Source organism: Silene latifolia, chromosome 7 (genome assembly GCF_048544455.1).
Source record: "Silene latifolia isolate original U9 population chromosome 7, ASM4854445v1, whole genome shotgun sequence".
Classification (NCBI taxonomy): Eukaryota; Viridiplantae; Streptophyta; class Magnoliopsida; order Caryophyllales; family Caryophyllaceae; genus Silene; species Silene latifolia.
The window spans coordinates 10,948,079-10,965,335 of record NC_133532.1 but is presented as its reverse complement, the minus strand read 5'-3'; the positions used below and the strand labels follow the sequence as shown (position 1 = coordinate 10,965,335).

At 34.1% G+C, this 17,257-nt stretch overlaps 1 protein-coding gene across 1 annotated transcript; it reads left to right on the top strand.

The window, feature by feature from the left end:
• Positions 1 to 7,021: 7,021 nt before the first annotated feature.
• On the top strand, positions 7,022 to 16,902 carry LOC141589710 (uncharacterized). Its single transcript, XM_074410336.1, has 3 exons — positions 7,022 to 7,318; positions 9,559 to 10,485; positions 16,873 to 16,902. Exons 2-3 carry the CDS (start codon positions 9,583 to 9,585, stop codon positions 16,900 to 16,902), a joined length of 933 nt encoding a protein of 310 aa, XP_074266437.1. The 5' UTR covers positions 7,022 to 7,318; positions 9,559 to 9,582.
• The last annotated feature ends 355 nt before the right edge of the window (positions 16,903 to 17,257 follow it).

Here is a 17,257-nt window from a genome sequence, read left to right as displayed (position 1 = left end):
GGCCTCACACAGACCCCACTCACCCCGTGCTAGGGCCGGTATGAGGCCGACATAGCAAAGCGGCTCATCTTGAAGAATGATCTGCGTTGGGGGAATCCATCTTTTCGCCATCCCACTCTTGGCCACCTCAAAGAGCCTCATTGCCAGCCTCTCATCCTCCTTGAGAACGACCCTGCCGACATCCATTTTAAGATGCTTCCGAGTGACCCATCTGTCATGCTCCGCCCTAGTCTCACACCGCAAATTAACCTGGTCTTTGGAAGGAGCGGGCGCGGATAGTCATCCCAAGACTTTAACGTACACCCACCGACCTTGCCAGTCCTTGCAAGAAGAAAGTTTGTCAACAGAGACATAACCCTGCTCCGTTTGCACACTGTACCATCCGACGCGGCCAGAGATTGACGGTTTGAGATGATGAAGTCGGCGGAATAAATTCACCGTCGGAGCCTCTCCCTTAAAGAGACAAAGCCAGACAAAACCGATTATGGTTCTCATAGCCAGCGGGTGCAGTTGGGCAACGGCAACGTTCATGGCTCTAATTATGGCCATAACGTACCCATTCAGCGGAAACCGGAGCCCGTACTCTAAATGCCGCATGTATACACCAGTATAGCCCGGCGGAGGACAACATACGGCCTGACCCTCCTCGGGGATAACAATTTTGTATCCTCTACCAAAGAAAAAATGGTCCTCGAAAAGTTTCCACGGAACAATCGGCAAGCTTATGGGACCAAGCACGGTCAAGACGAACCTTACAGGCATCGCCGTGATCCATGACGTACTGTCTCCCCTCATTAGGACGAGAACTTTCCGCATCATCACCAAAGTCATCACCAAAATCACCTAAAGAATCATCATCTTCCCATTCCTCCAGAATTTGAGGATCAACTTCGGGAGAAGGAGACCTAGGACCCCCCGACGCAGGTGTACTAGTCCCGGCATCAGCAGAAGACATGTTCACAACAATTACTAACGAAATAAAAGATGAAAAAATTCGTCTGTTTACCTTGAAAGAAAAAACACTCGCCGGATCAAAGACTCTGAAGATTGGAAGAAAAAGGAAGCCCTTGAAAGTTTAGAAAGATGAAGATTTTGGAGAAAATTTGAGAAAATGAAATTAGTGGCCAAAATCACGGAAAAATTGCCCTATTTATAGGAAAAAAGCCCATGAAGAAGGACCAATCAGAGCACAGCCCATGAAGCGACAGCCAATCAGCGAGCAGACACGTGTCGAGCATGCAACCACCGAATGTCAATCGTCGCAACAGTTAAACGTCAATCAATGCAACAGTGACCAAGCGTCTTCAACACGCCCGTTCACATCTCTTCGACTATTCATCTTCCTCAACAAATTCCTAGGTACCTAGTCTCCGCCGGCCACCTGATCAACCGAGCTAAGAAGCACTACGGGGCAATCAAAATCAACCTAAGACTCTCGGCCCGGTCTTGGTCTGGCGTCATGTTCTTTTCCACATCGGATACCCTTTACGCATCCATGTGGAGGGGGGATATGTTATATGATACGGCCTAACAAGAGCCACGCCGATGCACAAGAAGAAGCCGATACAGAAAAATTTGCGAAAATTACTTGTGCAGAATATACGCTCAGCATACATCGGAGCCCATACCACGGCATAGACTACGCTGGGGGCAAATTGATGGGGCATATTCTGCACCGTTGACCAAGTCAACACACCGAGCAAGGTCGAGACATCCACAAAGAAAGTCAACATATCGGGATGACCTAGCCGACGCAATCCATCGACTGTCACCTTGGTCCCTACCGGCACCTAGCCCGGTAGGGAGACATATCCGCGTACTCATATCCAAGACCCGTCGGCCGGCCTGCCATAGGTCCATCGGCCGAGGGTAGAACGGTCTTTCCACCTGCTAGCCACTTGGCCACTTGGCCACTACGTGACAAAAGGTGAAAGTCTATAAATACTACTCAACCTTCATTGAGGAAAGGATCCCACAACTTAACCTAAGTACACTATTCATCTGGTAATATCCTCTTTATCTCTCTACAATACATATCTAGCCAAGTAACACAACTTAATCCTTTAAGTTTACTGACTTGAGCGTCGGAGTGAGTACGCTTGGCACAAAGCCAAGCCCTCAGTTCGTTCATTGTTGCAGGAGAAGCCGAGAGGTACGATAGAGGCAAGAAGGGTTCAACTCAAGACATTATTCTACAAGCCACGGGTGGTAACGATACTTGCTCTGGAATTACACCCGGAACACTTTCAAATATAGGTAATATTATGCCTCATTACATTTGAGTAACTATAACACATCATAATTTTTAACCACTAATAAAAATCGCACCAGAAAAAGAAAATATTTTGCATTTGTTTATACATTTTATTGCTCCCTCAATTACATATTAAAAGTCGTGTTAGGAAAAAAAATGTAATTTAAATCATATCATTTGTACATATTTTAATTGTGACAAAAAATGGAAAATAACGTACGAATATAAATAGATATTATAGTATTTTCTCATTATTATTAAATCGGGTTGGATATCGAAATAGGTGCAAAAAAGATGGTGTACTTTTTCGTGTGTTATTTGTCCCACATTGAAAAATAATGCAGGTGTGGTAAATATACTACATATAAATATTTGAATTGTCCCACATCAGAAAATTATCATAAGATGGGGTGATCTTAAAAATTAATTTAGGAAAGTATCATAAATAATATTTTTTGATGTAAAAAATAAAGTAGAGAATCTTTTAATTATTATAATATATATTTCCTATATTATATTCAAGTGATGTTTCTAATTTTTATATAAAAAATTTTACATTTCATTTTTCAAAAAAATATCGTTAAGAAAATTATGAAAATAACATAATTTGATTCGTGGTAAAAATGATATCATTAGCGTATAAATTTCATATAATTTGTATATATATAAAATTGTGTATTTCTTAGTATGTTATATGTCCCACATTGAAAAATAATGTAGGATTATATAAAAATAATATAATTGTCCCACATTGAAAGATTAACATAAGATGTAGTGGTCTTATGATTATAAATATGAGGCATCCTTGGAACTTAGTTATCAACCTAACATCTTTTGCGTCTCTTAATTAAATAAGATGTTTTGACTTTTGATCTATCTAAATAAATGATAAGACATAAGACCTTATAACCAATTTTTATTTACTAAGTTAATTACCCCGTTGCAACGCACGTGCATCCAAACTAGTAAGGTTATGATTTGATAGTATATTTTTTATGACATTAGCTATTCATTTGACAATATACTCCATCCGTTTCGGTCAATTGTTGTCCTTTAATTTTGGCATAAAGACCAAGAAAAGAGTAGAAAACCAATTACCAAATGACAAGTGGACCAATTTGAGTGTAAATAATCAAATTGTTCATCAAAATCATTCTTATAATAGAAAGGACAAAATAAATCATAGTGAATTATCTTACTTTTTTAACGTGGTAATCTATTATGGATTATTAATTCAATTATTCTAATATAATGTATCGTGAGACAAATATTGGAAAGTAAGGTTAACTAAATTAAATGAGCAACGTAAGATGACTTATACGAGATCATATCTGATTGTGGGTCGCGCGACCCCAAACTCTACTCATTTTCTAATATTAATATTAAGAAATTGCATAAAATTGAATAAACTGAAATTGAAGTCAACGATTCATACAACTAAAAATATTCTAGCAGGTTCCATTTCCTAAATTGCTGATATTTTGTGGGATTGTGCACCATATTAACTGTAAATCATATTATTAATTAATGTAAAAAAGTATTAATAAAAAGTAAAAACGAAAAATTATACCACTAGGGCGCTTATTAAGAGTGGTCATCAATATCACTTTTGTATAAAATTGTGTGCAAATTATTTATATTGCCCCGGAAAGGGATGGGGAGGGGAAAGTACTATATTAGGATTGTGAAATCGGATAGTTGACCGACTCACAAGATCATTCTATAATTCTACTCGAGTAGGCTGATGTATACTCATATAACATGTTGATTATATTTTTTCTTGTTGAGCCTGATTTATTTTAATTAGGAGTTAAGTTGTATACAATTCATTGTTAATGAATTGTTTTTTTTTGGTATGGATCAATTCATGTTATTTTAAGGTATTAAGGGTCGTACGACATCTGAAGCCAAAATGGTGGAAATACAATCATACATGTGTTATGTGTATACACTATAGCTAGACTTAGTTTGGCTTGAAGTTGAAAGAGGCAAGTAAATAGTGGAAAGCGTAGTAGAAAGAAAAGAAATAGAGCTATTAATTAGTATTTGACGACTTGAAAGGTAAATGAAAAGACGGTGCTGATGGTAGAAGGTTGTGATGAGAGGGGGGAGGGGTCATGATGGGTGGGTAATGATAGGGGTTGAGAGTTGCGCGTGAGGTATAGTTGAGGGATGGCAGTCATGTTCGAGGGACGATTGGGGGTGGGTGGGGGTATGTAGGGATGGTGAGGAGCTGTTGAGATATGGGTAGAGAGGGAGGTCCGGGTCCAGTGGAAGGGAGGTATTGGGCGCGGTTGAGGATTAGGAGGGGGTCTCGACGTAGTCGACCAGTGGTGACCAATGTTGATTTCAAACTTTCAGGCGATAGTGGTGGGTGAGAGTGGAAATGAGAGAAGGAAGAGAATTGTGAAGAAAACAAAGAAAAGGGGTAATTTGGTCAAAACATGCGCCAATGAGCAAAATTAAATGTATATTGCGTAAATAAACACGTTACGATATCTACGATGATCTTATATCCACTTTTCAGATTTCGCCTTTCATAATTTAGAAAGTCAATATAAAAAAAATGTCAGAGTAATTTTAATAAAATTAAAAAAATATAAACTTTCAAAAGATATGGGATAGACAAAGTAAAAAATTCTAAAATTTATTAATTTAATTAAAAAAAAAATGTAAGTTATACTTTTAATCCCACTTTTCATTACCACCCGTGCAGTGCACGGGTTTAAAAACTAGTCATATATCATCCCCATACTACTAAGAGAATAAAAAGTCTCTTAGTTTTCCCTTAAAAAAACATCTAGCTAAATAAGGTAATAAACAAATTTTTCTTTCATTACATTATTATCTTTTTAATGAATATATTCTTATAAAGAAACTCTAATTTTTTAAATAAATTCATAATTATGTTTTTTTTTTCATTAAAATAAAATAAAATTGATATTAAACTATAAAGTATAAGTTGCTAAATTTTTCAGTAATGCAATAATTATTACTGTAGAGAATAACTTGACACATGCTTACTATTAGCTTCGTGACAACAAACATTCACTAAAAAAATTTCACAACTTAAATAGTTTTCCATTTCAATTTTTTTTGTTTCATATAAAAATACAATAGAGTGGATTGATAAATATTAATGAGGTGCAAATTTAAAAAGTATAAATCCTCCTACTATATAGTAAGAGAATACAACTTCTCTAAAGTTTTTCCTCCAAAGTGCTCAAACTTATATATGGAAACAAATTAGATTTTCATTTATTAAATTAATTTTCGATTTAAAATAATCGATGCATAAAAACCGTATCTCCTATTATTAATTGTGTGACGAAAAAATAATATTTTTTAAATAATTTGATGTAGTTAAAATATTTTCATAAAAACAAAATTCATGGAATTTTTCAATTCTTTTGATTAATTTTAATATTAGTTATTTTTTATATAAATTTCGTGCGATATAAATCTAACATCTATAACTATCACACTAAAAATTAAAAAGCCTATATTTACCGCGCATTTGCGGGGGATTTGCACTAGTTTTATACAGATAAGATAAAAGCAAAATCTATCTATATTCTATATTCTATATTCTATATATAAGTATAATAGAAGAACCGATGTACACTTGGCAATCTCACATTCATTTTTTTCCCGCCAAACATTATCTTACTATTATTTTATTTATGGAGGCCCACACATATTTGCATTATGGAAAAAATCTATCTTCAAAATATTTCATTGGATATTGATTAATTATTAATAACAAATGCAGATTTTAGAGGATGAGATAATTATGGAACATAGAAGATTGTATCTCTTTGAACATTATTAAATATGACATAATATCAGTCTTGTGATTCATCTAAAAATAAATCTAAGTAATAACTGTTGGGAAATGTGTCCTCAACAATAGTGCGATCACATGATTTAAATATCATAATTAAATCTCAAATTAAGAATACGTGAGGGATGATTCTTTATACAGTCGACTGACCGTCATTAATCGGTAATGATTGGCTAACTAGAGTTTGACATTACTGTCGTGTGACGGTGGTGGTCAGTTGATCCCTTTAGGTCACACCTATAGGATGAAGCCCAAATAGCTATTTAATTAATTGTATGCGATTCAGATTAATTAATTCCTTAATTATGGGAGTGCAATTTTGTGTCTTATTTTAATGTGATTAAATAAAGATTAAATTTAGTAATTAAGTGTTATATTACTAAATTAGTTGAGGTATTAATATAAGTTTTGAGGTAGAGGTAATTAGTTATTTAAAGTTACAAGAAGTTGTAATTTTAACTAACTAGCAATTATGGGACCCATTATATGATGATATAATGGTAGTATACTACTCAAAAAGTGGAGTGTATATTATATTATTAGTTGTAATATTTAAGTGTTAAATGATTACATTAATAATTAAATATGTAAGATTGTTAAATATAAGACTTATAAGCATTTGTGGGACAAATGATAAAAGGCAAATATGGTCCATAAAAGGACCAATATTTCGGCCAAAATAAGAGCACAAGAGATGCTCATTTGTCTTTTGTAAGTGTTGGTTATTGTGTGATAGTGACATATCACACAAGGCTTTTCATACTACTTCTTACACTATTGCTCCCTACTCTCCACCTACACTTTACAAAGAGTAAAAAACAAAATAAAAAGATTCCCTAAAGACCATAAGGCCACCGGTTTTTTGGCTTCAAAAAGGGCATTATGGTTGCTCATTTTTGTGGTTAAGTGAAAGAAGCTTTTACTTGTTTTTCTCTCTAAAATTTCCTCACATGCAAATTCATAAAAGCTCTCAATAAATACTAATACACAAGATTTATTACTAGAAGTAGTAATATAAGAATATTAGTATTATTAAGGTATAATTTCTACTAAATATCTAGTTAATATTAGTAGAGATTTTTGGGATTAATCTTGGGTGCAATTTATTGGAGTGGCTTCTATACTTGGAGTCTTAGGAGGATCATCCATCATTATAAGCTCAAGAACAAGTGAAGGAAGGTGACCTTACTTGTGCCCAAATTTTCGAACCAATCAACAATGTAAGGAACATTGTTTTTCTTATAAATCTTTCATTTTGTTATGCATGCACTAGATCTAAAGAACAAATAATTAACAAGTTAATTAGTTCACTATTAGAGGAGTCTAATAATAGGTATATGAACCTAACAAGTGGTATCAGAGCATAAGGATGTTGCATGCATAATCGGTTATTGTTTTTCCGAGTTAAAAGATTAACATGTAAAACTTAAAAATTTGTGATTTATTAGTATAAGTCACGAAATCACCATGCATGTTATATATTCTGGTCCTAAAATATTTTTAGGTCATTTTTATGATTTATGGAAATTTATTGCTCATTTTAAGGATTTTTGGTCATTTTATTACATTTTTATGACTAAAATGGGAATTAAAATGCTAAAAATTGTTAAATTTCGTTTCTGACCTTGAAAAATTTATATGACCTCACATGCATATTTTACAAGTTGTGTGTAAAAGGACGAGTTAATTTGATTAATTTTGCATGATTTATGATTTTTATGAGATAAAAATGGATTAAAAGAGGTAAAATGGTTAAAAATAGTAAAATTTCGAATTAAGCCATGATCTTTTAATATGATGTCACATGCAAGATTTACAGAGAGTATGTAAATTTCTAGATTTAAATATCTTCTTTAGCATGATTTATGGATTTTTGAGTAAAAATGGCATAAATAGTGACTATTTTAGCAAAAATTAGCTAAAAAGTATTGCATGGCTTGAGAAAATTATTTTAAGTTGCATTAATATCCCACTAATCAGATCTAAAATTGTAAAAATTATTTGTTTAATTTTCGTATGCTTTATGCATTTTATGAGATAAAAACGATAAAAATGCAACTATATTTTCTCTAAATTAATTCCAAAATTTTAACCATGTTTTTTGACATTATGAGGGTCATGGAATTATTCCAGAATGTTCAAAAATTTAAAATTCAAATTTTGAAACTTTTATGTATTAATTTGGATTTATTTCATATAAATTATGATTTTAAGGTCAAAAATGAGCATAAAATTAAATCAAGTTGAATTATTGTCAAAAATTATGTGATGACTGATTTTTGAGTCCTAAAATGTGTTAGGATAATTAACTTGAGCTTAGATGTGATTTAAGTGTTAATTAGTGATTTTAAAAGGTTATTATCACGCATTTCCATGAAACCGGGTTAAATGTACGACATAAGTTAATTATGGCGATTTGGCACATGATTTTGCATGATAGGTACATATTATAATGCTGCATATTTCAATTGTTGAATGTCTTTTATTTATATAATTTTGAATTATGTAATTTTATCTTAGTATGGCCTTAGTTTTAATCAATATTACCCGTAATGAAAGGGAATATTGATTCGGTTGTAATTTAATGTGATCTCGAATCACTTTTATTTTTATTTCATTAGTTTTCATTTTACAAATGTATAATAGGAATAGATTTGTATTTTTATTATTATTTGTAATTATGGAGCATCTTCAAGACGGTGCCATTCGGAAAGGTGATCCGACAAAGACGGTGTCTTGGGAAGCGTGCCATTTGAAGATTCAAGGGACCAAAGGAGTTGGTTTCCGAATATGTAATAGATTATTTGATTTTCTATTTTTTAGGAAGGCCATACTAGGAATTTTATTTATTGCTTTGCATTTTTCTTAATATGTTGCATGCATAGCCAAATCGCCATAATAACACATGCATATCATATCGAGTCATCGACCGTGTCAATTATAATTATCGTAGTTCACCGCTTTAGTTCACTTAAAACGTGATAGATAATAAATTGACAAGACCTCTCACATATTAAAAATTGAGAAAAAGCCTTACCAAATAGTAGAAACCCATGAAGTACCAATTTCGCAAGGGAGTTAATCCGGCTTCACCGTAATACAAACCTTGTTACGTTGGCGAAGTGGGGTAGTAAAATGTTATTACATCGAAATTTGGATTGAGCTCAACGGAAGTATTGTTGACCGTAGTCGCATGTGTTCCGGGCTAAAGATGAGAATTAGAGTAATTTTTATCGACCGAGAGTTCTAAAAGTAGAATCGATTAAAAGGTTAATCCACCGAGTTATATTAATAAGGGATGAATCGGCTCACCGTGCCCGAGTTGATATGAATTTGGATCTCGGAATCATTTATGTAGTTGGGTGGAAGTCACTATATAAATGCAATACTTGTAGTTATATTAACAAGTATTATTAAAACGATAGATGATAATTAAATTCCTTCATTTCCTATTTTGTAGTCAAATTTGTTTTAATCAACTGCAATGACAACTCCAAACGCGTCCGCATCCACTAGTTCCACCCCGCTTTCCAATGTGTCATGGCTCCGATCCTTCATGGATCGATGTAAGTTAGAAAAGAATGGGTCCAATTTCGCCGATTGGGATGCACAACTTCGCTTGGCCGCGCAAGGTGACGACAAGCTTCATTACCTTACCGAGGCATCTCCCACCGAACCACCTAATACTAGGTCCGCCGCTAGGCAATCCTATGAGGATTACCAAAAGGAGTCGGCCGCAATGAAAAATGTATTGATCTTTGCTATGGAGGCCGAACTCCAACGAAGTGCTATAAAGATTAGCACCGCTCATGAGATCTACATGAAGCTTGTGAACATGTTTTCACGAGCTCCTAGGGTCATTCAATATGAGGCGGCTTCCGCATTCTTTGATCTTAACATCAAAGAGGGCCAAAAGGTGAGCCCACATGTGCTCAAGTTGATGGAGCATGTTGAGACCTTGAAAGCGCATAAGGTGGAAATTCCCGATGAACTCGTGATTGATCGAATTCTTCATTCCCTAAGCAAAATCAAAGCATATGTTCAATTCCGGGTGAATTTTAATATGCAAGATAAGAAGGTTTCCCTTGATGATTTGCACAAAATGCTTGTGCAAGCCGAAAGGGACATGGGGCTAAGTGTTAGCACCACCAAAGATGTGCTCAATGTTAATCAAAAGAGCAAAAGAACCTTCAAGAAAAGTGGGAAAAAGGGAAAGAAGCGATCTCCCAACATGAACTCAGCTAAGACTTATGAAGCAAGCACCTCCAAGCCCAAGTACAGTGCCCCCTCTGGGGACAAGTGCCACTATTGTTGTGGAGTTGGACATTGGAAGAGAAACTGTTCCAAGTATCTTGGCGACATCAAAGTCGGAAAGGTTACTCCAGAGGTATATATGACTATCCCTATCTTTTATGTTTCAATCTCAATTAGTATGTGATACAAGTTGTGATGATTACCCTTTTTATTGTAAATAGGGCCCCCTCCTAGCAAGGACAAAGGCAAGGAGAAGCAAGTCTAGAGGATCACGAGGGAAGCTAGAGTAGCCGACCATGGTGATGGATCAATAGAAGCTTGGCTTTTTAATTTGCTTTGTCTTTAATTTTATGATGAATTTCATGTTTTTAGAACTATTTTGATTTCCTCGTGTGACTTGGAAATTGGTTTGTATCCTTTAAACACGGGTTGTATTTTGGATATTGGTGATTTGGTTTTCAACGCAAATCACTTGTTTTATTATGTTGTTTGTTCTAAAATCATCATCATTAATTACTTGTGTAGAGAAACATTAGATAAACAACTCAAATTGATCAAGTAGACGATTATGATGATGGGATCATTATATGTCCATAAGCTATGAATCTGATTCTCCTTATGTCTTTGTTACTTAAAGTAACAACTTATTTATATAAGATCAATTCTAAAGTTGTAATGAGTTTTTGAATTCATCAAGTAGGGAATTCACGATACCAAATGGACATATTATTCTAATTGGATGGTCAACCGTGAGATACCTAGAATAGAGAGTCTATTAAACCAAATTACATGGATCAGACTGTCATATTATCAAGCTGCCATGTTAGGATGGCCTTTTGAAAGTTAATATATAGTCTTTGAAAACTCCCAATACTCCGTTAAATATATATATATGTTTGTGCCTCACAAAGCTATCTCTCGAGAAATTAGGTGTATTTCTGAGAAATAGAGTGGGAGTAAATTGAATCGTCACAAACATCTCCTATAGTTGAAATGTTACTTTGTGAAAGTAATTGAATTATAGAGTGGGAGTAGGTATTGAACTTGTTCCGAGTGTAATTCTAGAGCAGTGATTAGTTACCACCCGTGGCTTGTAGAATAATGTCTTGAGCTGAATCCTTCTTGCTCCTATCGTCCCGCTCGGCCTCTCCTGCAACAATGAACGAACTGAGGGCTTGGCTGTGTGCCAAGCGTACTCACTCCGACGCTCAAGTCAGTAAACTTAAAGGATTAAGCTGTGTTACTTGGCTAGATGCGTATTGTAGAGAGATAAGGGAGATATTACCAGATGAATAGTGTATTTAGGTTATAATTGTGAGATCCTTTCCTCAATGAAGGTTGAGGAGTATTTATAGACTTTCACCTTTTGTCACGTAGTGGCCAAGTGGCCAAGTGGCTAGCAGGTGGAAAGACTGATCTACCCCTCGGCCGAGGGACCTATGGCAGGCCGGCGGACAATGTTGACTCGCCGCCGAGGGGTCTTGGATATGAGTACGCGGATGTGTGTCCCGGCTGGCAGGTTGTCACGCCGAGACCCAGGTGGCAGGCCGATGGGATGCATCGGCTAGGCTATCTAAGTCGTTGACTTGCTGTGGATATCTTTGACCTTGCTCAGTGTGTTGACTTGGTCAGCGGTGCAGAATATGCCCCATCAGAACTATTATCTATGAAGATAGTATGAGAGCATAGTTCAGTGGGAGTCTATCGCACATGTCTTATTGTTTAAAAATATTACTTTGTGAAAGTGATAGTATTATGACCATGTTACATTTGAGCCGAACATGACCATGTTACATTTGAGCCGAAGCATTACAATCCGAAAATTGTTGCTCATGAGTAGATTTACTTTAAAGTGAGGGTCTCTTTAAAGGGAAATAGAGCTTTAGAGTACACAAATGCATAAGATTTACATAAAGATGTTGATCAAGATAAATTGTGTTAGGGATTGCCACATTTCATTAAATGAAGAATGGCAAATAAAATTTCGCTTTTCTAAAATGGGAATTTAGAGAAGGAAGTGTTTGAAACACAAAACCTTAGATGAAGATCTAAGAATCCTAACATATTATGCGTAGCTATCTTAAGTGATCACAAGATGATCTTAAGCTAGCATTAAAGGATTATACTTTTCGTTCATGTGATTATAGTGAATTGTTTCATTCACATGATTGAAGAATCATGATATACATGAAGTTAAGTGGGAGCTAGAATTGTTTTTCCATGTCTTATATGTTGATGACATATTAATTATGGAGAATAATGTACCAATGCTCTCTTCTGGCAAGAGTGATTGGGAGACTAGGAAAGGGTGCAATATACGTTAGATTACCGAATCTATGTGAGAGTATATTGGCATAGAGTTGAGAGTCTTATGAGGATAAGATCTTTCATATCTGTTGTAACATCAACAAGGTTGAATGGCTTATTCATGATGATGAAAGTGGAATCACTATGATGGAATCATAGTCGTTCACTGAACCCATTAAATTGTTGATTACATGAAATCGATTACTAATGTTTCTGCCATTAGAACGATTATGTATGCCAACAGACGCACGTGCTGTGATGTACCATATGCTAGGCATATTATGAATCAATAATAAGTTAATCCATTAGATGGGCTTGTGAAAGCCTTAAAGTACAATTGATGACTTGTACACATGTTTGGATGATAAACTAAGTTAAGGTGTTGAAGGGTTGCACAAACTTTAGTTTCCAAGCTTGAAAGGATTTGATGAAATCCTAAGCTAATGTTATTGACTAAGGAGTAAGAAACTAAGAAAAGTGTTTTAGTTTCACGCATTGCAAATTCAACAAAAGGATTCTAAGTAAATAGTGATTAAATGGTCAACGTAGGGATTAAGGGTGAATCCCTCTACAAATGACTTTATCACAAGTTATGCGATAACAGTGGGAGCTTCTTTCAAGTTAAAGAGCCCAAGTCTAGTATGAAGTCTAGATATATACTTAGAGAAATTCATGTTATTAAGAGATGACATTGAATGGAAGGAAATAGCAATTAATTAAATTGGAATATATGGATATCGGGTATATCCACTTGCCAAGCTTGTATTGCATTTTAACTAGTGTTTTTATAACACTAGAGATTATAGAATATGAAGTAGTAATAGTGTATTGACTATTCATATGTGATAATCACATTTATCGTTTGAGTTTTTAATTAAACTCACCCGGTACCTTGTCGTATCCGAATGGGTTGTAGAGACAAATTGAACCCCATTAAAGTGAACTGGATTGACATGGTATTCGCCCCTAGTTACTTATATGAGGTGACGTCTCGAAGTGACTAGAGTGTGATGCGATTGATGGCAAGTTCAAGTGCCATAGAGTCATATGGGATGACTAGTCGATCACATAGGCAGACTGTATGGGACAATCTTCGCAAAGCGATGACCGCTTATAGAGTTCGGTAATTCAAAAGCCTGGTCGTGGCAAGAGCTACTATAGTATTCTTATGAGTCAATTCTTTTGACTAGAGACTATTCGCCCAAGTTGGCACAACTTCTGATTAGCTTTGATTTATACTCTACGATTTCTTAAACGAGGTCAAACTGGGTATATTTTGGGTTATGATGGTGTGGCGAGTAACGAAGGGAATAGGGCGATAGGAATTGTCCACCCCTTGTCAGGGTTGTTTGAAATCTCAAGGCCACTCGAGGAGTAGTTAACTGGAAATGCGTGGCCACGCTCGGAAGGCATCTCTGATAGATAATTCCGGTCAGACAGTTAATCTCCAGATCGAGAAAACCACTCAAGATATGATCAAATGTAAGTACGACCTGCAAGACACCTTGCATTGAGTGGGAGATTGTAATAGGACAAGAGAATTGGTGACGCACACTTGTCGAGGACAAGTGGGAGATTGTTGGGAAATGTGTCCTCAACAATAGTGCGATCACATGATTTAAATATCATAATTAAATCTCAAATTAAGAATACGTGAGGAATGATTCTTTATACAATGATCGGACCGTCATTAATCGGTAATGATTGGCTAACTAGAGTTTGACATTACTGTCGTGTGACGGTGGTGGTCAGTTGATCCCTTTAGGTCACACCTATAGGATGAAGCCCAAATAGCTATTTAATTAATTGTATGCGATACAGATTAATTAATTCCTTAATTATGGGAGTGCAATTTTGCGTCTTATTTTAATGTGATTAAATAAAGATTAAATTTAGTAATTAAGTGTTATATTACTAAATTAGTTGAGGTATTAATATAAGTTTTGAGGTAGAGGTAATTAGTTATTTAAAGTTACAAGAAGTTGTAATTTTAACTAACTAGCAATTATGGGACCCATTATATGATGATATAATGGTAGTATACTACTCAAAAAGTGGAGTGTATATTATATTATTAGTTGTAATATTTAAGTGTTAAATGATTACATTAATAATTAAATATGTAAGATTGTTAAATATAAGACTTATAAGCATTTGTGGGACAAATGATAAAAGGCAAATATGGTCCATAAAAGGACCAATATTTCGGCCAAAATAAGAGCACAAGAGATGCTCATTTGTCTTTTGTAAGTGTTGGTTATTGTGTGATAGTGACATATCACACAAGGCTTTTCATACTACTTCTTACACTATTGCTCCCTACTCTCCACCTACACTTTACAAAGAGTAAAAAACAAAATAAAAAGATTCCCTAAAGACCATAAGGCCACCGGTTTTTTGGCTTCAAAAAGGGCATTATGGTTGCTCATTTTTGTGGTTAAGTGAAAGAAGCTTTTACTTGTTTTTCTCTCTAAAATTTCCTCACATGCAAATTCATAAAAGCTCTCAATAAATACTAATACACAAGATCTATTACTAGAAGTAGTAATATAAGAATATTAGTATTATTAAGGTATAATTTCTACTAAATATCTAGTTAATATTAGTAGAGATTTTTGGGATTAATCTTGGGTGCAATTTATTGGAGTGGCTCCTATACTTGGAGTCTTAGGAGGATCATCCATCATTATAAGCTCAAGAACAAGTGAAGGAAGGTGACCTTACTTGTGCCCAAATTTTCGAACCAATCAACAATGTAAGGAACATTGTTTTTCTTATAAATCTTTCATTTTGTTATGCATGCACTAGATCTAAAGAACAAATAATTAACAAGTTAATTAGTTCACTATTAGAGGAGTCTAATAATAGGTATATGAACCTAACAATAACATGAACTTAAAATTTTTTACAATTATTTCTTGCTTCTATGTTACTTTTTGAGCAATCTTAAATCATTGATTAATTTTACAATTACTCAATTGCTTATAAAAAAGTCATTTTTTATACAACGAACATGTTTTACCAGAGATTAAAACTTCATCCCTCATCTTACAAAGTAGAGATCTTGTTTAAAAGAATCCTTCATATACTCCAATCAAATTAACTTTGTTAAAATTTAAAAGTCAATCTTCTGTAAAATAAAACTTATTAAAACGTTTCAATATACAAATAATGAATTATAAAACATTTATATTAAAAACAATTATTCATAATAAAAATCTGTATCATATATGCCTTTAATATTCCGAGAGAGAACTACGAACAAGTAATTCATATTATATGTTACTTCCATAATTAAAAAATGTATATCATAAATGCCGTTTAATATTCGTTTCCTAATCCATAATAGGTAAAACACTAGAGATTATTGAATGAACAAACCATCCATACTATAGGTTTTACTGAAAAACTATTTTTATTCCCACCACGGATGTCGTTATTCCCGATCATTCCATGGAGTTTGCATCATTCAATGATATATTACTCAGTAGTCTGGATACAAGATACTTAGTTGGTATGTTTATTATTCTTCGTAATTTTATACAATAGTTCGAAAATTTCACCTTCATATTCTAACAACAGATATGTGGACATAGATGTTATTGATGAACTTAATGGTAAAAGTCCACTAGACTCGACTTGCAATGATAAATGTACTTTCAACTTGATAGTTGTCTCTGAGTAACGAGTATGTACTTTCAACTTTTATAATTTTCTAAGTATGGTAATTACGAGTTCATATCTCAATTATTCATGAGATATTCTTGCAAAAGTCTATCTAATTAACATTTTAACATCGGATTTTCTAACGTATGCGTTTTGAACACACGTTAGAAAAACTTTAGATAAAAATATCTCAAATAAATTTTCTAACATATTCTGGTACACGGGGTCAAAAAATGTTTTGTACACTTTGGGAAAAACTAGGTGATCAGATGGCAATTCAAGATACACAATCGAGTTTGACAAATCTAAACACCGTCACATCATTGTTATCCGATAGTCCAAGATAAAAGCTTTTCAAAGTACTTTTTAAGGTACCCTACTCTTTATATTAACAATTTAACATGGAAAATACCATTGAACTAACACTCATTGTCGATATAGATTCAAACCTATCTAATTCGCTTTGGTCGAAGATATTAGTGGATGGTCAAATACCCAAATTCCGCAATTTCATAAAAATGTTTGCTGTTAAAATACTTTCTTTCAGCGGACAAATATTGACAAAATCATATCATAAATGAAAAGACCATGATTACCGAATTTAAATTTATACTCGCTCCATTATTTTATATATGTCATTCTCACATTTCGAGACATTCACTTCTCTCTTCAATATCTCTTAAAATATATGAGTTAATAATATGAAATGTATACTCTTTTGAAAGTAAATTTTATGACGAATCTAATGATATAATTTTCATATTTTTTTCTAGAGTATATTTTTATATAATTGAAAGTCAAAGGTTTATCTCGTAAAACAAAAACGTCATATATAAAATAATGAAGGAAGCATAATAATGTCTACACATGAAATTATGTAATGCATTTATACATACCCGTGCAATTTGCGCGGGTTCTAAACTAGTGTTTAG